Source organism: Durio zibethinus, chromosome 13 (assembly GCF_047325235.1).
Source record: "Durio zibethinus cultivar Kanyao isolate XHJ-2024 chromosome 13, ASM4732523v1, whole genome shotgun sequence".
Classification (NCBI taxonomy): domain Eukaryota; kingdom Viridiplantae; phylum Streptophyta; class Magnoliopsida; order Malvales; family Malvaceae; genus Durio; species Durio zibethinus.
This window is the reverse complement of record NC_143174.1, coordinates 25,913,096-25,939,258: the sequence shown is the minus strand read 5'-3', so window position 1 is coordinate 25,939,258 and position 26,163 is coordinate 25,913,096. Positions and strand designations below refer to the sequence as shown.

The window sequence follows — 26,163 nt, the reverse complement described above, 5'->3', positions numbered from 1 at the left end:
AAGGGCTCAATTCAATTGTTGTCCTTTAGTTTGGAAATAATAATCAGATGGAGATGGGATTCAGTGTGATTGGAAATCCTTATCTCAAGCTCTTTTGGCGGCGGGTGAGAAACCAGCGGAAGAAGGTTCTGGTCTGACATGAAACAAAGGTTCAGCTTTAACTTTTATTTTTTTTTAGTGGGAAAATAAAGAATATGCCAATTTCTTTTTCGATTTTGGATTTCTACCCATTTTTTAATTTAAAATGCTGATAAGGGTTGGCACATACGATAAAGGGTAAAGTCTTAGTGCACAAGCACCTGAGTTTCCCTACAGTCTCTCGTAATTCGTAGATAAAAATTTAATAAATTTATAAATTGTAATTGAGTTAACAATTTATTTTGATTTTAAAAATGAGATAATTATTTTTATTTTTTAATCTTATGCAGACAAAAAAAATTGAAATAATTAAAATCAATTATTTTCTTAATTTTTGTAAAAAATTAAATGTGAACAATTAATACGGGATGGGGAGTAATTGTTTTATACTCTAATTAAGGAAATAAACACAAAATCTTTGACTGTTTTAGGTTTTTTTTAATGTCCATCAATCATGCATGTGATTACTATCAGCTCTTTTTTTTTCCTAGTTCCAGCTGTTTAAAAATGCAAGTCGCATGATTTCATCAAAACTGTATTTTAAAAACAAACAAATCCCAGCAACAATCCCAAAATAAATAAATAAAAATGGAATCTAAAGCAATTCCAGCCAGTGGATGGAATGGGTGGCATTATTGAAATAAAGTGAGGCATGAAGGGTAAACATTCTGACAAGTTCATATTCTCTGTCCCCTTGCTTTAGTTAGCTCTCCAAAGTCCAACCTGAAACTTTAGCTTTTGTATTTTCTTGTTCATGTTTTGTTTTGTTTTGTTTTTTTTTTATTTTTATTTTCCCACTCTCTTTCATCTGCCTTTTGACCGTTGCTTTCTCAACGTCTCTCTCTCCCTCTCTGATCAAAGCCCAAGCAAGCAACTCCATCTTTCTTCCTTGGTATGAATTTTTTTCTTTATTTTTTTTTAATTTTTTTACTTGTAATAAGAGTCTTCGAATAACAATGAAATGTTAGTACTTTTTTCTTTTTTTTTTTGGGTTTGTTTTGGGTTTACATTTTCATGCTTTGTTTTGCTGCACCTTTTCGGCACAATGTTTCTCTTTCTTAAATGACTTTGTTTCACAGAAGGCTTCAAATTTTGTTTTTATGGAATTAAATTTCCAGCTCTTTTGGTTTTTTAACCTTTTACTTCATCTGGGTTTTTTTTCATGATTAAATTGGCTTTATATTTGTATCTGAAAACATTTATCAACAAAAGTGGGATGTTTTCATTAATTTTGGAATGGTTTTTCTATTATTTTTCCACCCCATTTTGCAAGATCCAAAAGTGGGTTCAGGGTTTTTTTTTTTTCCTTCTTCTTTAAGAAAAACATCTAATGTTTGTGATGATTTTCCGTTTGATTTCCTTTCTAATGAACAGCTTATTTGAATTCTCATCTTATCTTCTTTTGTGTGTCCTTTTCTGGCTGCCTTGTAATTGAAAATAGCAATTCTGAGATCTTTCTCTGTTTCTTTTAAGGCAACATTTCAGTATTTTTTTTCATCTTTATTCTGGGTCCTATGCATTTTTCTTCTTATGTTATTACCACTTTCTTTTTAATCAGCTTATGTTGTTACTGTTAAAAGGCTGGTATGTTTTCCTGTTCATCCTTTGCCTTTGGTCATGATCTTTGTTAACAGTAAACTCTTTATTGTAAACTACCTCAAATATTTCTTCCCAATTACAGAACTGCAATTTATTCAAATTTACTCACCTTCGTGTTAGGCTTAGTAGGTTGTTCTGTAAACAATTTCTTAGTAAGAACATATACTATCTTTTACAGTTTCCCATATTTGGAAAAGTTCTTGGAGAAAGCTTAAAAGGATGTTCCATTTCCTTGTTATGGTGCACAAGTTTGATATGTTCTAAGACTTGAAATTTAAGGAAAGCACAATAACTTTATAAAATTATTTCCTTGTATATCAGCTAAAGAATCTGTTGATATGTTAATCTACCCATTCTTAATTTCATTTCTCAGGAAATCTTTTCCTTCTTGATGATTTTTCATGAAAATGGTTCAAGTTATTAAGCTTATTTGTTTTTGCTGAACAGCCTGGGAAAAATCCATATGAATCTGGTTAGAAATACTCAGGAACACCCTTTTGATTTCTGCTTTGGTTCAAGTCTGAAAAATCAGCTGCGTATATAATATATTGGTAAAGAAGGAAGTGGATCATGGGATGTTCTACATCAAAACTGGATGATGAAGAGGCAGTTCAGCTTTGTAAAGATCGGAAAATTTTCATTAAGCAGGCAGTAGAGCAAAGGACCAGATTTGCCTCGGGGCATATAGCCTATATTCAATCCTTAAAAAGAGTTTCTGCAGCTCTTCGAGACTATATTGAAGGTGATGAGCCCCGCGAGTTCTTATTTGATTCATTTGTAACCCCACCTTTCACACCTCTCAAGAAAGCAAGTCCTGGTTTCATATCTATTTCTCCCACATCCTTCTCACCAGCGGCAATTCAACCTAATGGCAAGTCCACATTGAAAGTAAATTACCTGAGATCAGGTGGTAACCCTGCAGTTGCAGTTGAGGAGAGACCTCAATCACCAGAAACTGTCCGAATTGAAACTTACTCCCCGGTACACCATTTTAGCATTGCTGGTATTTATGCAATGCAATCCTCACCAATGAATTCTTCATTCTTTTCTTATTCTCCCAACAATAGACCCAATATACCTCCCCCTTCACCTCAAACATCACAATGGGACTTTTTCTGGAATCCATTTTCATCATTAGACCACTATGGCTATCCCAACCGAAGCAGTCTTGATCAGGCAGTCGTGGATGATGATATCAGAGGACTAAGGCAGGTCAGGGAGGAGGAAGGAATTCCTGATTTAGAAGAAGATGAAACTGAACAAGAAGAATCTGAGAGTAAGGTGAATTTGGCAGAAGGAAAAGCTAAAATACATACAAACCATACTAGAGAAGAAGTTACTGTTGAAGATGTTAATGAGGATGAAGAGGATGAGGAGGAAATGGATGGTGGAACTGAAACTGCAACTGAGCATGAAGTAAAAGATTTACAATCACAAGGGAAAGTGAGCATAGAAGCAGTACGAGCACAAACTGCAGGACAAGTTGAAGTCAGTAACAAAGAAATGGCACTTGGTGGTAATGAAGCTAAAGAAGAAACACCAGGTTTTACTGTTTATGTAAATCGAAGGCCAACAAGCATGGCAGAAGTTATCAATGATCTTGAGGCTCAATTCATGGTAGTTTGCAATGCAGCGAACGAAGTCTCAGCAATGTTGGAGGCTAGTAAAGCTCAGTACTCACCAACCTCAAATGAGCTTACAGGTTGAACCTTACTCCATTGCGTTCTTCTTTTTTTTTTTTTGCCTCACTCTGTGCATTGGTTCAATTCCTTAGCCATGTTGTTTACTCATAGTTGGTTCTTTACAATCTCAACCCATGGGCAATATCTAGTTAGATGTGGTAAGGCTCGTTATGATCCGAATAAAAAATATATTTGGACGCAATTGTTATAGGGCATATCTCTAAATTTGGATCACATCAAGAAAATAAGCAGCTCAAAATTAGATTGTTAGATGTCCAAATACAAAAGGCTATTTTTTGCTACCGTCAACAATTTTACTTGCATAGGCTGGTAGTAGCTTTACTTAGAAATGCTAAATCCAAACTCGACATTCTACTTTCAATTTTTTAATCTAACATTTTACAAAGGTTAAGTTAGAGAAGGTTGCTTGTTTCTGATCATTTAAGTTTCTGCATATTGATTTGAAATATTTATCCTTTCAGCCATGAAAATGTTGAATCCGGTGGCTTTATTGCGCTCTGCTTCATCACGCTCATCCTCATCAAGATTCTTAATCAATTCTTCAAGTTCCAGAGAGGCAGGTTATGAAAGCAGCAGCGACTTCTCAGAAGAATCCTGCATGTTTCATGGCAGCCACCAATCAACATTGGATAGATTGTATGCCTGGGAGAAGAAACTTTATGAGGAAGTCAAGGTATACTTCAACTTACTGAGTGTTGTTATTGCTTGGGTTGATTTCAGTAACCACTGTTCAAATAGATTTTTTTTTAAAGAAATTAAAAGTAGTGATGACCAAAGGAAAAGGTGGGAAGAAAAATTGAAAATACAACTTCATCTTCTACATTCAAATCAGTCATGGCAACTCCACCTTGTTTTTTAAAATTTACTGCCATTGATTCTTAAAATCATATTCATTAGGAATATTGCTTTTTTTTTCCTGGAAAGAAGTATTACTCCTTGGATTTTCCAGAAAGGTGCCCTATAAGATTTTATTAGAAAATGACTGTGTTTTCCAATTAATAAAGGAAACTGATTGCTTACTTTCTGAACAGTCTGGAGAAAAGGTTCGAATTGCCTGTGAGAAGAAAAGCAGGCAGCTCAGAAACCAAGATGTGAAGGGAGATGACGCGTATGCAGTAGATAAAACAAGGGCAGCTATTAGAGATCTGCACACCCAGATAAAGGTCTCAATACATTCAGTTGAAGCTATCTCAAAGAGAATCGAAACTCTAAGGGATGAGGAGTTGCAGCCTCAACTTCTGGAATTGTTACAAGGGTATGTTAGTTTCACAACATTGTATATAATTACTGCAGAAAGTTAATATAATTACAGGAGCCTTCAAAGAAATGCTATAATTTACCCATAAAGTGGTAAAAGTTTGAGGTACACCAGAAGTATGCGTTCACCTATGGTGATGGTTTCCACTTCTTTAATGGCACCTTTATTGTCATTAATGAATCCCATCAAATGCTAAGGAAAAAAAAGAAGGGTTTCATTGTACAATGGTATCAAGATTTGGTCTTTGCCATTCTCCAAACACTGTTAAGCTGGATCCATGCAGTAATCAAAAGATTATTTCCGGTGCATATCATGATGATATTACTGCCTTACATAGATTTCTTTCTGAATCAATATGTACTTGTATGTTGTCTTCAAAACATGCATCATTAACAAATACTAACATCTTTAATCATGAATGGTCAATTTCCATTGTTAAAGAAGGAACGAAGAAGTTGAGAATTTTCTGATATTAAATATTCCACCCTTTTAGTTTTACAATGATGTTAAATTTTTATTGCATTTTCATCAGGTAGTATGCCACTATTATTGACTATTTTTATTATTATTTGATTATTGTTTTGCAAAGTTAAACGATTCAGTATTCAGGACGCTCTCATCATAAACGAATATTATTGTCCATAAGTGTATGCTCTTTTTACCACTGGGAGCCCCAGATGCATGAAAATGTAGGTTGGCTAGAGTCAACATCTCAAAAATATCTTGTGTACTTGAAATTGATCTCTTTGGCAGAACCATGCTACATTTAACAGCAAAAATAGTATTTTTTTTATTAATCAGTGCATGCATAGTCAAGTTAAATGTATCAATATCATTTCTAACTAATTTTTCAATTCATAAACAACAGGTTAGCCAGGATGTGGAAAGTGATGGCAGAGTGTCACCAGGCACAAAAGCGGACCTTAGATGAAGCTAAGCTTTTACTAGCAGGTGCACCTTCAAAGCTAGAAGCAAAAAGGCAGTCTTCCATCTCAGCTGCTGAACCTCACCGTTTAGCCCGAGCAGCTGCAAATCTTGAAACTGAGCTGAGGAATTGGAGAGCTTGTTTTGAGTCATGGATTGCTTCTCAGCGATCCTATTTGCGTGCTCTAAGCGGTTGGCTCCTCCGCTGCTTGAGGTCAGACCCTGATACATCCGAGCTGTCCTTTTCTCCTCGTCAATCCAATGGGACACTTGCAATATTTGGACTTTGCATCCAATGGTCAAGGTTCCTTGATGCTATTCGTGAAATGCCAGTCCTCGATGGGTTAGATTTTTTTGCAGCTGGAATGGGGTCGCTCTATACACAGCAGTTAAGAGATGATTCTCGCTTTGTCCCAGTGGGGTCTAAGAGGTATGGAGCTGGTTTATCTGAGGAGTATGGGGAAAGTATGGACTTGGTAAGGGTTCATGAAGTGGAAGAGGTTATGACGGCAGAGAAACTGGCTGATGTTGCCATAAGGGTACTTTGTGCTGGAATGTCCGTTGCTATAAGTTCACTGAGTGAGTTTGCCATTGGTTCAGCAGATGGCTATGCAGAACTCGTTAACCAATGGGCAAGTGCCAAATTGCCACAAAATTTAAGTGTTACTGGGATGTAATTTAATTTTGTTATAGGTAGTCTGGTTATGAGTCTGTAATTACAAATGTTGTCACAAGGTTGCGAGGTTAGACATAAATCTTCTACAATTTTAGCTATATTTGGTTGCTAACATGACCAAGCAAGAGAAGGGAAGATGCTACTTTCAAAAAATGTTAAAGGATTTTTAATTTCAGAGCAACCAAACAGAAATGCAAGCAGAGGCAGTTAGTAGACAACTACTAGTTCCTGTGAATCAATCAAGAAATGACCTAATTTCATTAACCTGTTTATGTAAGGATTTGGAAGTAGATTGTGCTAGAGAAAAAGGAATGTAAATGCACTAAGTATGGCTAACAAATATGCCTTGCAATATTTTGTACAAACTAGTCAAATTGGTTGGATTCAAATTCATTCTTTTGCAAGTAGCAATTTCATAAAAACAGACTTTTGCATTCACATTGGATTAAGGTATTACAAATTCAACCTCAACAGATTACTAGCCTTGTCAGTAACAACGGGAAAATGGTTGTAATGAGGGCCCAAGTTTTTAGGTTAATGAGAGTGAGCAAAGCCTTCATCACCATCACCAAGCTCCAAGTCACCAGAAACATATTCCCCATCACAGTGAGAAAAAGTAGAACTGCGAGTAGCTGGGATGCTAAAAAATATTTTGCTCTCCTCTGTTTTCTCCCTCTTAGGCTTGGAACCTAGTAGGGGACAAAAGGAAGGAAACCATGTCTACTAGAGCTCAAATTTGTCTGCTAAAATGAGTTAGTTGAAGACACCAACATCCAGCAGCATATAGGAGAATAAACTCAAATTACACACAGGCATCACATGTTGCTAATCAGGACTTACTAGCAGATTTAGCAACATCATTGCAAACAAAATAACCATATCAATACTAAAATTAAATGCTCATGAAATCAACATATCAAAATAAATTTATGTTTGCGGAAAATAATATAGTCTGAATCTCTTCTGAATTACCAACACAATAGCCAAAACGGTGATAGCTGTTAATTCATCAGAATTCTTTTCATTGAAAAAGGCAATAAAAGGATAACTTTTATAACTGTATATTCTACGGCAAAACAAAACCTTGACATCAGAAAGCAAAGTAAAATATTATGTATAATGAAAATGATTAAAGCAAGAAGATGATGAAGGCCAAGACCAAACAGCCAAAAAAATACATAAATATAATATGCCAAATCCTATCACCAAATTTTTATCACACGGTAAAATAAATTTACAAACACTGATTTAACAACCCTGCATGGCACAAATATAAACTAAAGAGAATATTCAGAAAGAAAGATGATGGGAAATAATCAATAATGAAGCAGCTTTTATTCATGTAGATGAATTTTTCATACTTTTCAGACAACAAATAAATTTTCAAACTAATTCAGCCTACAAGTCACAAAATACAAGGATGAATACAAAAGTTCAATGTCATCCATTTTCCTAAAACTCACTTGCTGTTATTCTTGAAGCACTCCATTGAAAATTGTACTCCACATATTGAAATCAAAGAAGAGTGTGCAACAGGAAATGAGTGACGAAAAGAAAATTGTGACAGGCTCCTTGCCTTTGTTGTACAACAATTACAAGATGGAATCACTCAAACAGAAGAATGGGAGAGTTCAGACTTGAAAAAGATCATTCCCCTGAAGCAAAAGCCTCTTAGCCAATTTCAATGAAATCAAGCCTTGATCTTAAACTAGGACTCAGCCACATTAATCATGAATAAGTTGACTCAAAAGCTTCTGCAATAGCCAAAAGAATATATATTGCAAGACCATCATGTCGCATTAGTTGAAAATTCATCCAGGTGCCACACTTTCCATTTCCCATGTATGCCGCTGTCTATATAAAAGAGATTTGGTAGTTTCATCAAGGTATGCATCCAAATCATATTCCTGAGAGTTCATTTTGCTCAAAAGATCAAAGGCATGCATCCTTTTGTCTTTAGAATGAAGAAGACACCCGAGTAGGTAGTTGCAAACTCGAGGCATTAGCTTGAAACCCTTTTCTAGTGTATAGAGGAACACATCAACTGCCAGGTCTAAATTTCTTTCTTTGCATAGACCAACTATCAAACTTACACAACTAGGAGGAGAGACAATAACATTGCTTTCCTCCAGAACAGAAAATATCTTTACAGCTTCTTCTACTCTTCCTGCTTGACAAAACCCAATAAGCCAAATGGTATAAGGTGCTAAACTAAAATTATTCAATTTGAAGTCCATCTCGAGCAAGCCCCGAACTGCCTTTTCCACTTCTCCCTCAACAAAATGTTTTTCTATTTCTTTGATAACTGTAGCTTGCCGACCAGGAAGGCTACTCAGATAATTCAACCAAAGATTAAAAGCTAATGAAACCTTCCCTCTTCGACTTGACCAAGTCATAAGTGATCTATAAATTGCCACACTGGGTTTACAACCATTCTTTTCCATTTGATCAAAGATTCTAAAGGCATCCTCTTCTCTTCCAGCCATTTGAAAACCATTAATAAGAGTTCCATAAGTTACACTGTCAGGTGAAAGCCCCTTGAGTTGCAGCTCCTTGAAGAGCTTGAAAGCACCATTAATGTTGCCAGATTTGCAAAATCCATGGATCAAAATGTTGTAAGTAAAGATGTCTGGTACATTCCCACCATCAGCAAGTTGCATAAGAATCCTGTATGCCTTAAGGATCTTTCCAGACTCATAAAGTTGCTCGACCATAGTTTGTAGGCTTGAACTGTCAAGAACTCGAGTGGATCCATGAGAAAGCCGCAGAAACAGTGATGGATTTCTTCCTATTTCCATTTTGTAAAACAGAAGGTGAGCTTTCTCAAGCTGGCCGGCCTTAGAAAGTCCATCAATAAGAGCATTAAATGTAACAACCGAGGGAAAACATCCAAGCTTTTCCATCTCATTGAACATTTGCTGAGCCTCCCCAACTAACCCATTCCGGCACATACCACTAATAATAATGGTGTAAGTGCAGGTATTAGGGAAACAATCATGGCTTGAAATCTCAAGCTGAAGGGACCGTGCCTGATCCAAAAGACCAATATCACAAAACCCTTTAATCACAGCATTATAACAATACGTATCAGGAACTAAACCTCTTTCAGTCATCTCAGTCAACAACTTCATTGCATCCTCAACTTTGCCTGCTTCTGATAACCCCCGGAGCATTATTGCATATAAAACAACATCAGGCTTAACATTATCCTCAAACATCTTTGTATACCATTCATACGCTTCCTTATATCTCCTAGCTTTAAACAAACCGTTAATTAAACTACTATACCCACGTAATCCGAGTACAAATCCGTCCTTTTGAAAAGACAGCAAAAGTGCGAAAGCTTCATCAACCCGACCCAACTCACAAAACCCATTAAGCAAAGCATTATAAGCAACAAAATCAGGGGAACACCCACTCTCTTTCATCTTAATTAACAGCCTACAAGCATCATCAGCCCTATCTGATCGACACAAACCCGAAATGACTATGGCATATATACACCTATTTGGCTCCACACCTCTCATAGTCATTTCATCAAACATTTTAAGCGCATAATCAGTTTTCCCATTTTTACACAACCCATTAATCAAAATACTAAAAGTAGCTCTATTAGGCTTGTGATTAAACTTCAGCATCTGATTATAAACCGCTAAAGCTAACAAAAGGACCTTCTTACGAATCATAACGTATAATATTGCATTATAAGTAAATACATCAGGCTTGCAATCGAAATCTTTCATCTTCCCGAAACACTCCACGGCTTTTTCATCGAGATCTTTTTTCGAATACCCCGAAATCAAGATTTGAAAGACGTCGGGCGCGATTAGAACCCCGCATTTCTTAGCTTCGTCAAGAGTTTGCCAGTAGATATCGAAAGCATTGTCCTTGCGGAGGAGCATGTCGAGGACGAGTTTGACGGATGCATAGCTGCGTAGGCGCTTTCTCTGTGTTGCCCAGATGAAGAAACGGAAACCCAATTGAGGATTGGGTTGGTCTTGGATAATGGAAGTGACAATATCGGGAGAAAGGAAAGGAAGAAGAGGTTCCAAGGCGGGTTCCATGGGGTTGACCGTGTCGAGAATGGAGTGGATTTCATTGGAAACAGAGAAATCTAGTAGGGAGACAGAGGAAGACAAGTTGGTTGAATGAAATTTGGCTGTCTTGCAAGGGAAAAGAGCGATTGGGCGAACAAAGAGAGATGGCAGTTTCATTACTAACCAATGAATGAGTTAATCTCCTTGGTTTGTTTTTAGGTCTTTAGAAACGAGAAGATAGTCAGTTTAAGAGTTGATAGGCCGCCGTGGAGAAGACGATTTCACCGGTGCTGAACTATTCGGCGGCCGTGAGCGGAGGCGCCTCAAGATGTTGGAGTTGAGTGAAATCAGTGAATTTGGATGCATACACCGTATGTCATTCAGAGTACGGATATAATCGAGACAAGTCGAGTCGATATAGATATAGTAAGAAGTTCGAGTTTGAGCTCGATTCTCAATTCGAAGTTTGATATTTGATTTGAATTCGATCGAGTTTTAATTTTTTAGTTCGAGTTCGATTCGTCATCGAAATCGAGCTACTCGAACTCGCTCGCTTAAGTTTGATTAATATGTTAAAATAAACTTGATTCTTATATTTGACAAAAATTTAATTATTTATATTCGAATTCGAATTCGATATATTTTATTAATTAAAATAATAATAAAAATTTAAATATAAAAATATGATTAAACTCGTAAATTACTTGAATCAAGTATAAAAATACTCGAACTTGACTCGATCGATAAATCAAATTACTCGAATTCGATTCGATAATAATTAAATCGAGTTTAAATTTTATTCGAATCGAACTCGAAATCAGTGAATTTGGATGCATACACCGTATGTCATTCAGAGTACGGATATAATCGAGTCAAGTCGAGTCGATACAGATACAGTAAGAAATTTGAGTTTGAGCTCGATTCTCAATTCGAAGTTTGATATTCGGTTTGAATTCGATCGAGTTTTATTTTTTTAGTTCGAGTTCGATTCGTCATCGAAATCAAACTACTCGAACTCACTCGTTTAAGTTTGATTAATATATTAAAATAAACTTGATTCTTATATTCGACAAAATTTTAATTATTTATATTCGAGTTCGAATTCGAGATATTTTATTAATTAAAATAATAATAAAAATTTAAATATAAAAATATGATTAAACTCGTGAACTACTTGAATCAAGTATAAAAATACTCGAACTTGACTCGATCGATAAATCAAATTACTCGAATTCGATTCGATAATAATTAAATCGAATTTAAATTTTATTCGAATCGAATTTAAATAACTTATTAATATTAATATATCATTTACACTCCTAACTCAAAAAATAATTCGATAAGAGAATTACGGTGGGTTAAAGCTTAAAAATTACCGGATGTAATTATGACGAGTCACTTTATATGCAACCTGACTTGGTGGGTCTTGCCGTTTTGCTAAAACTTGCCCTGTTTTTGTCGATTTCTGAAACCAATAAAAACCAAACCTCCAAAGACAAAACTCAAACTTAGTCTTAAACTGGAACTTAGCCAAAATCCTGCTCTGGCATTAGCACCTTTTTCTCTGTTTATGGCAACATCTCTTTTTCTTTTCTTTCCCTTCTTTTTTAAATGCCTTGACTTAAAACTCTCTCTCTCTCAGCACCCACACAGTCTCTCAAAGACTTTTTTGTTCTCTCTCTGGAAGCCGGAAAGAAGGAATCTAGGGTTTTTGAACAGTGAATCTTTGCTGCTTCAGTTTTGCTGGGTAAGAGAATCTTCCACTGTTTTTGCTCAGTCTTTTTCTTTTTCCTTTTCTCTTTTTTGAAGCTTACTTAGGGTTTCAAAAGTTACTTTTTGTCTTCACTAACTCTTGCTTATATTTTGATTTTTTTCTTTTATTTCAATGATTTTTCTTCATGGGGTTTCATTTCTTTTGACTTGAAGTTAGCTGTTTTAACATTTTTGTTCTCAATGTTTGTTTATTTTATCAGTGGACTGTGCTTATAAGTATTTGGTATTTAAGTATAAGCAGAGCTATTTCTATTTTTGCTTGTTTCAAATGAAATTAGCTCTGGGTTTGACTAGCTTAATGTTCTTTGCTTGTTTGTTTGATTGCTGGGAAAACTGAGCAGGAACAAAAGGGTTTGGTGTGAGTTTTCTGTTTTATATTGCTTCATTTGGAATTACGACGAATTAATCTAAACTAGCTCTGAGTGGGGAATGTTAGGTATTTTGTTTTAAATTAATGAATTATTTGATTTGCCTTGCTTTTCTTAGCGGCCAAAACGTGATAACTCTTATGAGCTTTGTCGGTCTCGTGATGTTTGTATTCATAGGGCTGTAATGTATTGATTAGACATTTTTCTTTACTTGTATGTATGAAGAATATCAGCAAGGGAACTGCCAATATTCATAATCTTTTTGTTTCCTTCTAATGTCTATAATTCTGGTATTCTGTCCTCAGGATTATTTATGTCTTAGTGTTGACCTGGATTGTATTTTCCGTTCTTGAAATAAACTTTTTTCTGATTGATCTTCACGTAATATCATTAAATATTTAAATTTAAATTGCAGTGCATACTCATCCTTGTGTTTGTTGTCGATTAATTACATTGTTAATTTACCTTGTTTAGTACTTTCTTTTTCTTGTTTCTGAAAATTGTCAAAACATTACTTGTCCCAGTCTCAAGTGTAAGAATGTTTGCAATATTTTCATCTCTTGTTGATCAAAGTTGGATATATCATTTGGCTGCCATTCAAAGGACTATGTGACATCTCTGATCATCAGCTATAAGGAAGCAGGGGCACAAATTTCTTATGGCAACTGAGAGTCCAATTAGAATATCAGAAATGAGTGGAAAATGGCCTACCCATCAGGAGCTTGCAGCATCATCTACAAATGTTGCAGTAGAAGAATTAGGACTGCTTCAGACGGGTCATAGGTTTCATGCCAGTGGAACAGAGTCAGTCCCTAATCGTAGTGGAAGTGCTCCCCCAAGCATGGAGGGTTCTTATTTGGCCATTGATAACCTTATATCCCTGCAGAACCGTACTGTTAATGTGAACTCAGCTAGTTTACACAGTGCGCTAGAAAAATGTCATTCTGAAGAACAGTTACGTGCTGATCCAGCTTACTTAGCATATTACCGTTCAAATGTCAGTCTTAACCCTCGACTTCCTCCACGACTTATCTCATGGGGCAATCAACATCTTAAACGCCATAATGTTAGATATGGCAATAATCAGGTTTTGAGTTCTATAGATGACAGTGCTAGTAGTTTTTTGCATTTCTCAAAAGGTTCCCTTTCTACACACAAGGAAGTGGCAGAGGATGATCAGTCTCCCCAACAATCTTCTGATGATTTGATAGAAAGAAATAATGAGTTTTTGTCTGGACAGGATGCAACTTTAGTGGTAGGCCAACACAATGAATCTATCAATTTAGTAGAGGTAAAAATCTTTTTAACTTTATTTGTTGCAACATGTCAAATACTCTTAGCATGCTTGGTTGCATATGTAATTTGACACCCATATTGCATATTTTTCTATCCCTAATATCAATATTTTTCTCTTATAATTACTTTTTTTTTTATCTCATCAAATTTCAGTACTCAGAATTTCATTCTAAAAAGTATTTATTCAAACTATTATAAATGCTACCATTTTGCATTGATGCATTTTAAAATGCCTTTGTTTTAAAATTCTTGAAAATTTAAAAAATTTTCATCCAACCACACTCTAAAAGAACTAGAACTTCTATGACTAGTAGAACTTTACAGAAAATACTTAAGATTGCAAATGGAAAACTAATAAACTTGACTAAAACAAAACTTAATAGGATTAAGAAAACAAACTAAGATACTAGACCCTAATGTAAATATAAAATACCAAATATAAACCTATAGCTATAAAATATTATAATTAGGCCCCATAAATACAACAAGAAGTACAATATAAAATCTTAGGTAAGCTAATCCCTCAATTAACTTATTTCTGCATCACTAGTTATCACTTTGTTTCATATGAGTTGTGTCTGTAGCTAATAAGTTCTTGTTATAAGCTCACAGGAAAACTTCCCCTGCACTTCCTCACCTGTATATAATCGGTCTCAGCCTTTAAGCTATGAAATAACAGAAGTAGATTATTCTGTCGCTGATTATAATTCCCTGCTTGACCCCTCTATTGGTGTTACAAATGCTGTTACATCAAATTTGGACGGAGATATGGGGCTATCATCAAGAGCTGATCAAACTACCCTACCTAGTTCAAGCTCATCGTCCAACGCTTGTACAGCAACCACATCTTCCATGCCTTATCTTCAAAAAGGAGTTCTACATAATAGAGATATCCATCTGAAGGATGAAGTTATTGTTGGCAATGCCAGTGGTTCAGATGTTTCTGTTATTGACTCTGTGATGAAAGATCTTAATATATCTACCCTGCGCATGCGGAATTCTGAAAATCATAAGAATCAAGAACAGAAGCAACACAACTACCAGAACAGTTTGCTGCAACACCAAGGACAATTGCAACAACCAAGCAACCCATTTCATGTTCAAACTGCCAAGTCCCAATCAACTCCTCAAGGAGTAAATGGTGCATACATTGGCATAGATCAGTTTATGCAAGCCCCTTCGAAGTTCTCAGCTGACGTACAGCCGGTACTCCAGTCATCTGGGTTCACACCACTCTATGCAACCGCAGCAGGATACATGACTACACCAAGTCCATTTTATCCAAACGTACAAGCTCCAGGTTTACATTCTCCTCAATATGGTGTAGGTGGATATGGATTTAATTCTTCTGCTGTTCCCCCATTTATTACTTACCCACCTTATGGTGCCATGCCATTTGTTTTTGATGGCTCTGTTGGTCCAAACTTCAATGCTCAAGTGCCTGGTGTTTCATCTGGTGGAAGCATTGCAAATGGAGCCGATATGCAACACCTTAACAAGTTTTATGGGCAGTTTGGATATGCTGTTCAATCTTCTTTCGGTGATCCACTTTATATGCAATGTTATCAGCAGCCATTTGGGGAAGCATATGGTATTTCTGGTCAGTATGACCCTGTGGCTAGGGGAGGCATTGTTGGGAGCCAGAATAGTGCTTTTGACTCTCAAAAAGGGTCTAACCTTGCGGCTTACCCAGAGGATCAGAAAATTCAACATCAGCAAGGTGGAGGATCAAGTAATCTGCCTACGGGTAGAGGAGGTTTGATGAGTCCTCATTACCTTGGAAACCCTCAAAAGCTAGGTATGTTGATGCAATATCCATCTGCATCACTTGCAACTCCAGTTATGCCTGGATCTCAAGTAGCAGGGACAAGCGTTACTGTTGGGAAGAATGAAAGTAGATTTACAACTGGTTCTGGCATATATTCTGGATGGCAAGGTCAAAGAGGATTTGAGAGTTCTAATGACCCCAAGATATATAATTTTCTTGAAGAGTTGAAATCTGGGAAAGGCAGAAGATTCGAGCTATCTGATATTGTGGGACGTATTGTTGAATTCAGGCAAGTTATAGGCTGCAATAAGTATTCATTTTGTTATTTATTTATTTGGTAAATTACAAGAAATTGCCTTGTGGTTTGACATGAAAAAAGATTGCTGCCTAAGGTTTAAATTCTAACGCTTGACCAACTTGTAGGTTTTTTCCATTAGAATTTGCTTGATACGTTAACTCTCTAGCCACATGAGGGTCATGTATTTTGCTTCTTACTTGAAAATTTCTTCACAAAAATTAATTCAAGAAAATTGGACTTCTCTTTTATTTCCTTTTACTGTGTCACGTTTCCTCACTCTAGACTATAGTTTGTCAAAGTAAGGTATCGAGATAAGGTTTTAGGGAGAGAAAGACATTGATAAGGATGAGAGAGAAAAGAAAAGGGAAGAAGGAACGAATTGGTGGTGGGAGGGTGCATGGCTGGAACTTGGAGCCATGCTCTGTCCTTAGCTTTGGAAAGATTTTCCTTTCTTTTGGCTAGAAACTGTGGATTAAAGAGAAAGAGAAATCACATGGGCTTGGAGAGTGAACGAGTTGAAAGTATAAGGAAATGGAAGGAGAAAAAAAAAAATGCAGGCTGCACAGCAGAAAGTGAGTTTAACTAGTTAATGGTGTTAAATTTTGTTGGCTAAAAAAAATTCTTAGGTAGTTAAGTGTTACATTTTAAATATCAGGGGCCAAAATAATTTCACCCTTAACCACAGGTATTTTTTGTAATTTACCCTTTTTTATTTATTTGCATTGGAACATTAAATAACAGTGGGATGTTTCAATTATAGTGCTGATCAACATGGGAGTCGATTTATTCAACAAAAGTTAGAAAATTGTAGCATTGAAGAGAAGGCATCTGTATTCAAAGAAGTTTTTCCACATGCTTCCAAACTAATGACTGATGTCTTTGGTAACTATGTTATTCAGAAGGTATGTTTCAAAATACCTACCAAACTTCTGTCAAAAAAAGGCCCTACCTCACTTTGTATCGTAAGTGGTGGTCATCTTGGTCTTCTTAGTTAATCTTTTACATTGCTTATTTGCAGTTTTTTGAGTATGGAAGCCCTGAGCAAAGAAAGGAACTTGCAAATAAGCTTTCTGGTCAGATTTTGAATTTTAGTCTGCAAATGTACGGCTGTCGTGTAATACAAAAGGTATTTCTGATCTATACACCATAGTGATGGGTGCCAAGCATGTTTATTCTATTCCTTTGTATTTTTAAGCTGCTAGATGTATATTGTTGTCATGGCTGCTTGCTGTTACGATCAACATCTTTACAGATGTATGTGATACTTATCAATATCTGGATGCCAGTATCTATGGAAAAACAGACTGTTAATTAACCGGAATTTGGAATATGGTGCTGCCATATATTGTCTAAATCCATGGGGAGATAAAGTCCACCTGCAGTGGTGATTCTATATGGTAGTTCTTGTATATTTTGGTTAATAAATTTACCCAGTGTACTAGTTTTTACTGTTTTATTGGCGGTTAAATTTCTTAACTTATTTTTCTTGGATTAGCATGCATATATTTGTTTACAAATGTCAATTGCCTTGGATATAACATTTCTGTGCTCTTCTTCTACTTTGTGGAACATGCTTCGCAATTTCTATGCATCTGGCATGTGCAAAAGCAGCTTCTATATATCTATTCCTGTTCCCTTCTTTACCTATAGGAGGTTTTTATTTCCTGTTCTTTTAGTGACAGGGGTTGTTTGTGGTTGTTAATTAGCATAGATGCTAAGACATTTAGAAATCTGTTAGCTTGGGCTGATTGGTGGCATAGCTCTTGCATTGCTTAGATAGATACATTCTGAACTTAATCATGTGTTTGTCTTACTTAGTCTAATGTTAGAGCTTTGAATAATGTTTGCACTAAGCCAAACGAGGCAGCTTTGAACCATAGTTAAGCCTAATATGGATAGCAGTTGTGGCATGTTTGTTGTTTACCATGCTTATGTCGTACTATGTATATTTGAAGATGATGTTAAGAAACATTATAAATTTTGGGAACAGACATAATGCTGCCCATTTCTAGAGGTGAAGCTTTTCAGTTTTCTCCTCCACTTTCTTTCCAAGAGACTTTTTGTTGACGTTTTGAGTAATATAGGTTTCTAAGCTTCCTAGATTCTGAGATAATTATCACTATAGCGTCAAACTATCTTATTCAGCAGATGTCAAGCAATTGGCTTATTGTAAGAATTGAAACCTGTTGCTTTTTCTGAGACTGAAATTAACTGACTTTAATGCGTGTTTAGGCACTTGAAGTTGTTGACCTTGAGCAAAAAGCTCAGCTTGTTTATGAATTGGATGGACATGTTATGAGATGTGTACGTGATCAAAATGGAAACCATGTCATACAAAAGTGCATCGAGAGCCTTCCTACTGACAAAATTGGGTTTATAATTTCTGCTTTTCGTGGTCAAGTGGCAATACTTTCTACCCATCCTTATGGTTGCCGTGTAATACAGGTAAGATTACACTTCGGTGGAGCCCTGGAGCTTTCCATCATTCCTTCTCCTTTTTCATCTTTTTCTTGTCCATAGAACATTATGGAGCTTTTTTGTGCTTTTCGGTTTCTTGTAGAGGGTTTTAGAACGTTGCACAGATGAGCAGCAATGCCAATTTATAGTGGATGAAATCCTGGAATCCGTTTGCATTCTTGCTCAAGACCAATATGGGAATTATGTTACCCAGGTTAGTATATCTTTTCGGTTGCAAGTTTAATAATATTCATGTGGTGGAAAGCTTGTCAAGTTTGGAAGTTGTGACTTGTGATTGCTTCTTGATTGTCTTCCAGCAACTATTTATGTGTTTGATGTGCCCATCTAGCTAAGGCCCCATTCATTACAAGTAATGTAATTTTGACTGTTTATATCTTTTTGGAACAAGAAATACTGCTCTGCATTCTTTTTTATATCTTACAAATTTGTTTTATTTGCTATTGTTTGCATTCAGTTTTGATTGAAGTTTTGGCATGTGGAGTTGAATCTGTTGGTCACATCAGTTACCAAATATTTTAGGCAATATGTGCATGATTCTTTCCTCTCCAAATAAAGAATTGTATCAGGATTCAATGCTTGAATGACACTTAAATCTTTTATTTACCCATAAAACTGTTTTTTTGGAAATTTTAACTTCTTTTGAATTTGGTTTATTATTTTCACTGTTCAACGTCGTCAACGCTTCGAATAAGAAAGTTTTCTTTTTCTATTGTACTCAGTTTATTTTAGTTAGGTTTGGTCACAAAAGCTGATAGTACATTGATGCAGCACAAGAGAACAAACAGAGTAGAAGAGAGAGGATGGGATTAAAGGGGAGAGAAGTTAGGATAGAAGTAGAAAGTAGAGAGAAAGATGGAGACATGGTTGGAGAAAAAAAAGCTCTCAGAAGAGGGATAAAGAGAGTATTTGAATATTCAAACATTGAAACCCTGAATAGGAATAACAAAATAATGTGTCTACGGTTACACCCATTTAATGCTAGTCATTAATGAACAGCAAATTCCCAAACCAGCACTACTATAAATTATACACTTAAAAATTCTAGTGGTCCTTCATCAGCCACTAATTAGTAGTTGGTTATTTTAGTTTAATCTTGTTATTTAGTTTTTCCTTTTGCCGAAATAGTCTTGTGGGAACACCAGAGATCACTGGCAGACTTGAAAAAAAATTACTGGTTAGTGCTAAGCTTAAGACTTTAGAAAAGAGATGATTGCCAGTTTATTTCAGTTTTTGCCTAATGACTGTCAATATCAGAAAGTGCATTTTTTTTTTTATGGAAATCTTAGGCTGTGGTGGCTGTGCCTGCTCTAAGTGTCATATGAGGTACTGGTGTTACTTTCTTTGTAGTAGTTTCTACCCCTTTTATACTATTCTTCATTTCCATTATTTGCATTTCTAGATTTCATTTTTGGTGTTAATGAACTTAAGGCGTGTACATGGGGAAGCTGTTTGAATGTGAGTCTTGTACTTCAAGGTTTTGCTTGTTTTGGGAGGGAGCAAGTGTCACATACCTAAGCCTCAACACAAAAGAGTAGGCTATTTGGTGAAGTAAGCATTCCTCTGCACATGCTCAAGACACCCTAGTGCGTCCAAATGTTGGAGTCAACTCACACCTGCACCATATGACAGCTCTTCTATCCAATCCCTGTTGCCTTCATCATGGAGTCCCACAGCTCCCTGCGTGGTCCAGCATGCTACTTCCACCAAGTCCACATGATATTACTCCGAGGTTGACTCTGATACCTCTGTAATGGGATTGGGCTTCAACCCAAAAGACTAGCCAATTAGGTGAAAGGACCATCCCTCTATATATGCTCAAGATCACCCTAGGATGTATCAAATGTGGAACTCAGAACACACTTACACATGACACATGGACTGTTCAATCCTATGACTGTTGTTTTAAATGAGTGTGTGTTTTATACCTTTGCATGTAAGGCTGTTCATTTGTGTTCAAAGCTCTGATTTTTATGTCTCAGTTGATCCTTATTTTTCTTCAATGTTCTTGATTTGAAGAATAAAGGATTTTTCAAATTCCTTGCCTCTTCAACTGTATGTATGAGATATCCTGTCTGTTCTAATTTCCTCTTTCCATTGTTGATGTTAATGTAAATGCCTTGTCATTTGCAGCATGTATTGGAGAAGGGAAAACCTCAAGAAAGAAGCAAAATTATTAGCAAGTTGTCTGGGCATTTTGTGCAACTGAGCCAGCATAAATTTGCGTCAAATGTTATTGAGAAATGTTTGGAGTATGGTGGTCCCTCTGAACGAGAACTAATAGTTGATGAGATTGTTGGACATACCGAGGGAAATGATAATTTATTGGTAAGTCCTTTATGATAAAAAATGGTGTATTAAAAGAAAAAATAGTTCTTGAAGAGAAAGAGCAGAGAATCGATGACTGCTCCATAACCTGGAAATCTGAGATTGACCTAAAAAGAGAACTAGTTGTTTATTTCCTTGTTAATCTCTTAATGCTCTCTTCCTTTTTATTCAGTCTCTTAATCCATTTTATTATTGATTGATGGGACTTATCATATCTGATGTGATAAATTTGAATCTTAATTAATGTGTTTAATTCTTGTGTTCCAGATAATGATGAAGGACCAATTTGCAAATTATGTTGTTCAGAAAATTTTTGATACATGTACAGAAAATCAGCAGGCAATACTGCTTAGTCGTATCAGATTGCATGCTCATGCTTTGAAAAAATATACTTACGGGAAACACATTGTTGCTCGGTTTGAGCAGCTATTTGGAGAAGGTATGTGGTCAATAGATTTTACTGACTTGTTTGTACCAATGCTTTACTTATGTTTCCTAAAATTTTTCCAATTTTGAGGTATGTTTCTTTCTGGTCATAATTCTTACTTCTTTTTTGATGCCTTTACAATTATACTTTATTATGCCATGAAGTTGTGTTTTGGGTAATAATTTCAGCCCTATGGGTTTGCTTTCTCCCTTTGAAGGCCAATTAGATTTTTTATATTTTCAAATTTGTTCTCATCTTGTCTTAACCACGAAGTAAAGCCGACACCTAAAGTGAATTTTAAAAGTTGATTGCTTAGTCATGATGTGTCATTGTGTGCTTAAGACAGTGGTTCACAACACTTGGTAAGAGCTGAAGGTATAGGTTTAGGTTAGATACTGTACATAATCAAAGTGGTCATATCCCATAATATGTTTCTTCGAGGATGAGATGCTTGACCAGTTAATAATGTTAACCATTTAGTGTATGTTTTTGTCCTGCATACAGAAAGTCAGACTACAGGATCTTGATAAAGACATGAAAAGCAATCTGGGATCTGCTTCAAGTGTACTTGAGACTGGGAAAGCACTGCAGTGATGCCTGTTCCTTGAACAAAGTCTTGACATGGGTTCTTGGGCTAGTGGATTTAAAGATGGGGTGTCTCATGACTAATCCCAATCATAAGCCCTTGCTGAAGATTCAATCATAGTGACAGGGTTTATATTGTTCAACCAGTAAATATATTGTATATCTGTGCTTTTATGTTTGTGTAGCATAATTATTCTGCCTGAAAAAGACAAAGAAGGATAAATGGAGTTCTCTGTAGGAGATTGCAATATGTTCCAGAGGGGTTGATTGGAACTTTTAAGTAAGCCCCTCCTCATGTTGTAAAAATATTTACTGTAACTGTTATGAAATGTGTGGATTTGATGGAAAAGAAAAAGGATGGGATCTGGTAACGAATTTCATTGTGACATTGAATTGGATGACATGTGGCAAAGTCAAGCTTCATAGAAGTTGAAGCTGCTATCATATTTGCAGATGGTATCTATAAGTGGTAACCAGACCAACTTGAACGCTAAGCAACCATAAAAGTAGCTTTGTTCTTCAGCTCATTTTTCCTTCTCAGTTTTCTTCTCATTGTTTTCCTCGTATCCAAACAAATGCTAAGCAACCATAAAATCAATGACGGGACTTAAAATGAAACAAAACCACAATTTAAATATAGTAGCTCAACATGAGTGAAACCACATACATACTTAATAAGATTGTCAAATTCACCTTTAAAACGCCAAATTTCTAACTCAAAAACCCAATTTCGTCCAAATCTAATTCGCTGTTTGGGTAACAGTGCAACATAGAACTGCTAAGCGCGATAGAAACATGGCAACGCAACAATATCTCGCTAAAAACTAGACCAATAAGAAGGCAGTGAAGACGCTTAATCAAAGAGTGAGAATCCCATATCTTCATCCTCACTCTCCTCCTCTTTGTCTTCCTTCTTTTTCTCCTCAGCGGCAGGTGCTTCTTCCGCAGCGGCAGCGCCTCCAGCAGGAGCAGCAGCAGCTCCACCTCCTATGAAGCCTCCGCCTCCACCACCTCCAATAATCACCTGCGCCAAATAATTTTAAAAACAGGAAACACAAGGCTGCTTATCAGCATGAAACTAAAAAACCCGTGAATGAATATCATATCAACTTAAAAATCCGATCTCATATTCGACCAAACAGTTTGTTAAATTAAAACGAATATGATGTAATTAATTGAAAGAGGGCAAAAGAAGTGGAAAAACACCTGGAAAACAGCTGAATTAGGGGTCACAAGAGAGAAAGAGGAGGTGACACCGCCAGAGGAGTCACAGGCGACGGCGGCCTGAACGAGTTTCCTCTGGAGCTCGTACGTGGAAGCAGCTGAACACTCGATCTCTCCCTCATATTGCTTCGCAGTCCACTCCCCGGCGCTGCTCCTGCACACGAATGTGAATACCCCCATTGTTTTTCTTATTTCTCTCACTCACTCACGCACTCACAACACGCAAGTTAGCTCAGCGAGACGATGAGACCAGAGACAGACAGATAGAGTCAGACGGCGTCTCGTCGGATTCGCCTTTTATTTATAGCATACCACGTATGAAGAACCCTAGATTTGTTGTTTACAAAATGACCGTTTTCTCCCTACACTATTTTTTAATGCCAATAGTGTCCTCCTTTTTAGTCATCACCCGGCCCAATTTATTTACCAATTTAACGGATTATTACCAGGCCCTTCCCCCTCAGCAAAAACAATTGCATCATTGAAAATTATACCATTATAATCAAATAAAATTATTGAATCATATCTGCAGCTACATTATAACTATACTTCATCATATAGGCTATGATGTGAGGCCGGAAAAACGAGTGATCCATGACGGATTTGCCTGCTAACAATAAGAACCAAAGGATTGATTAAATAGTACATCACGTTTATAAGCTTTTTCAACTTATAATCTTTTATTATCAATTTCAATATCATATCAAGTGATCCAAATATTAATCAACAAGAAATGAATCATTAAATATTATTGCAAAATAAATTTCATAGAATTTAGATAAAACTTAATTGAATTCAGCTAGTATAGAGATATATAGAGAAGGATAATGGGATCAATTACTTTTATTTGATTCTTACATATGATTTTAAACTATACAATAAAAGAAATCTCTTTCATTCATACAACAAACTCCTGGATGCGAAGCCTTTCGGAGATTTCTGCGATAGAATTTTAATGAATGCAAGCCACAGCATCCCTTGAAAACAAGCTGTGTCCAAATTTCAGTGTTAGAACTTTAATAAATGACGGCCAGAAGCTGACGGCCACTATTTTATTTACACAAGAAAGCTTCTTTTTTTTTATTATTATTAAAGATTTCATTTGTTTCTTTCACTATTAGATTTTTTTTTTTTTTCGGGTAAAGCAGAGTAAAAGTACATTTGCTTGTTGCGTTTCATTTGTCATTATTAAAGACAACTTTTTCCCATCTCCTAAATCCCATGCTCCCCATGACAAGGATTCGTGACTTTGATATTGGTTTATTGCTTCGCTAATTTCTGAATGTTAAATGGATAAGCTTCGATGGGGGAATGGGTCTGGTAAGCACTTTTGGCAATGAGTTCGTTCCAAGCATCAGTAGGATGGATACCGTCCCAAAACGCGTACTGGCTTCGGTCACTGCATGGGATTGAATCAGGAATACAAAGCTCTCCACCACCACCCCCAGTTTTGCAACATAAACCACTCGTCACTGAGAAACACGAAACCAAGACAAGACCTTTAATATCAAATTGAATAGAGATGGGATTAGGCAAGAGTTCTTTACCAAATGGTGCAACATAAGCTGGGTTTGGAGAAGGATTAAGATAGCTAATTTTAGCATCGGTTAGTTTATCATTAAGTTCCTTGACAAGTGGCATAAGTCTGTAATTGAAAACCGTGGCAGCATTGTCTAACTCCGATGCGCAGAGAAAGCCATTGGGTTTGTACGTTGCAATTGCATCTGGAGTGCAACCAATCTCCCCCAACCCATACAGGGCAAACTTCCTTGCTCCATTGTCGTACAAAGCCTGGTAGTAAAGATCAGTTAAGAAAACTCACGGTATTTTCTTTTTTATTAGGAGGCCTGGAATATATAATAATATTATTTCATATATAATACTAACCTTTATTTGCTTTAAATATTGTTCAACGAGCACCGCAGCAAATTCGTCTGGAGTACTGTATTGGCGGCTGGTATTATAGAACTTTGGCTTGAAATAATTGTTAGTGAAGTCGTTGCCACCGATTTGAACCGAATAAATGCATTGACTTAGAAGCTTCTTTGTAGATGAATCATTCCCCAAAATCTTACTAATTCTTGAGATTACAGTTTTGTGATTTTTTATCTGTTCGTTCATGGATACTCGAGCACCCTGCAAAAGGTAAGGAAAACTGTATTGTTATAAAAAATTAGCTCGTTAACTGTTCATGGCCTTTCTTCAGTTGTATGCTCAACCTCAGGAAACCCTTTTTCTCAACCTCAGGAAACCCTTTTTTTTTTTCTCAAAGTCAAAGAAAATAATAGAAAAAAAAAATTTCTGGCAATGATGAATATTGCTTTTGAAATTTTATTACCAGATGGCTTCCAGTTTCATCGAGAATGCCGGCAGAACCAGACGCATAATTCACACCTTTGAGAATGCTCTTCCCTTCGGCTTGAACGTAGGGAAAAATATACTCTTCGAAACCAAGAAGTTCAACTGCGTGATCGTATACATAAAAGAAAAATATATTAATCAAAGAATATTGGTGGAAAGGATTGACCAGCAAGGAACCACAACAATGTGCAGCATGAAAATTCATCTATGTGAAGAGAAAAACATATAAGCTTGAAGACAAATTAAAGACTTTGAAACTAGATGTGAAGAGAAGGCAAACCAAGAACATCATGCATGTTTCGGCCATTGCTAAACCTTCCTGTTGGTCCTTTAGGGAAGTCAATCCCGTAAGGTGGATAGTTCCCTTTGGCCGACGTTTGAAGGTCATTATTGTTCCCACTATCAGATAACGAGTCGCCGAAAATAAAGTAGCAGGGCACTTGGGGTTCTGCATTTACCCCGTTTTGCAGGTTCAAGACCAACAAAGACCAAATAGACAGCAGCCACCGAGGCTGCTGAAGCTTAGACTCCATTGAAGAATTACGAGAAAATTGAAAAAAGCTTAAGGTGAGAAGGAGGGGGAGATGGCTTGGAGTATACAAAGAAAAACAACGTGTGTGTGTGTATATATATCAAGTGCCGGATATTTTATTTGGGATAATCACAACGAGTTTTAGTTATAAAAACAAAATTAGTAAGTCAAGGTCCTGAAGTTGCATGGATTTGTAGGGAGGAGATACAGCTTAGTATTCGGCAACTATAAATAAAATTGAGCGGAAGCCATTAATCCTCCGTTGTTTACCCCTTAATTTTCTTTTAGTTTTAGTTTTTTCGCGTCATTTAGAGTTTAATTAAGATTTTTTAATATTTTTTGTGAAATTAAAAATATATATTTATAACGTATTAAGTATTAATTTTATTTAAA

At 36.2% G+C, this 26,163-nt stretch overlaps 5 protein-coding genes across 7 annotated transcripts; 2 read left to right on the top strand and 3 right to left on the bottom strand.

Moving 5' to 3' along the window:
- The first annotated feature begins 891 nt into the window (after window positions 1-891).
- LOC111303453 (DUF630 family protein (DUF630 and DUF632)) lies at window positions 892-6,516 on the top strand. 2 transcript variants are annotated; one of them, XM_022899719.2, is made up of 5 exons: window positions 892-1,030; window positions 2,185-3,439; window positions 3,902-4,113; window positions 4,472-4,695; window positions 5,567-6,516. In XM_022899719.2, the coding sequence occupies exons 2-5, from the start codon at window positions 2,308-2,310 to the stop codon at window positions 6,297-6,299; spliced, it is 2,301 nt and encodes a 766-aa protein (XP_022755454.2). In that variant the 5' UTR covers window positions 892-1,030; window positions 2,185-2,307; the 3' UTR covers window positions 6,300-6,516. The 2 variants fall into 2 exon arrangements, with proteins under 2 accessions (XP_022755454.2, XP_089598486.1); XM_089742360.1 differs by lacking the exon at window positions 892-1,030 and adding an exon at window positions 1,582-1,722.
- Window positions 6,517-7,611: 1,095 nt separating this feature from the next.
- On the bottom strand, window positions 7,612-10,723 carry LOC111303451 (Pentatricopeptide repeat (PPR) superfamily protein). Its single transcript, XM_022899718.2, has one exon. The coding sequence runs from the start codon at window positions 10,510-10,512 to the stop codon at window positions 8,110-8,112; it is 2,403 nt and encodes an 800-aa protein (XP_022755453.2). The 5' UTR covers window positions 10,513-10,723; the 3' UTR covers window positions 7,612-8,109.
- A 1,230-nt stretch (window positions 10,724-11,953) lies between these two features.
- On the top strand, window positions 11,954-22,028 carry PUM6 (pumilio 6). Of its 2 annotated transcripts, XR_016326805.1 has the most exons (11): window positions 11,954-12,082; window positions 13,001-13,767; window positions 14,385-15,829; window positions 16,599-16,740; window positions 16,857-16,964; window positions 18,071-18,283; window positions 18,399-18,509; window positions 19,791-20,104; window positions 20,447-20,641; window positions 20,909-21,080; window positions 21,573-22,028. XR_016326805.1 is itself a non-coding variant. In XM_022899716.2 (10 exons), the coding sequence occupies exons 2-10, from the start codon at window positions 13,135-13,137 to the stop codon at window positions 21,593-21,595; spliced, it is 3,042 nt and encodes a 1,013-aa protein (XP_022755451.2). In that variant the 5' UTR covers window positions 11,954-12,082; window positions 13,001-13,134; the 3' UTR covers window positions 21,596-22,028. The 2 variants fall into 2 exon arrangements, 1 of the variants encoding a protein (XP_022755451.2); XM_022899716.2 differs by lacking the exon at window positions 19,791-20,104.
- Window positions 22,029-22,266: 238 nt separating this feature from the next.
- LOC111303450 (large ribosomal subunit protein P3z-like) lies at window positions 22,267-23,148 on the bottom strand. Its single transcript, XM_022899717.2, has 2 exons — window positions 22,860-23,148; window positions 22,267-22,677 (listed from the first exon to the last, which is right to left on the bottom strand). The coding sequence occupies exons 1-2, from the start codon at window positions 23,055-23,057 to the stop codon at window positions 22,507-22,509; spliced, it is 369 nt and encodes a 122-aa protein (XP_022755452.1). The 5' UTR covers window positions 23,058-23,148; the 3' UTR covers window positions 22,267-22,506.
- An 869-nt stretch (window positions 23,149-24,017) lies between these two features.
- LOC111304277 (GDSL esterase/lipase At1g29660-like) lies at window positions 24,018-25,856 on the bottom strand. The gene is made up of 4 exons (XM_089742442.1): window positions 25,519-25,856; window positions 25,184-25,340; window positions 24,765-25,032; window positions 24,018-24,668 (listed from the first exon to the last, which is right to left on the bottom strand). The coding sequence occupies exons 1-4, from the start codon at window positions 25,769-25,771 to the stop codon at window positions 24,138-24,140; spliced, it is 1,209 nt and encodes a 402-aa protein (XP_089598568.1). The 5' UTR covers window positions 25,772-25,856; the 3' UTR covers window positions 24,018-24,137.
- Window positions 25,857-26,163: the final 307 nt, after the last annotated feature.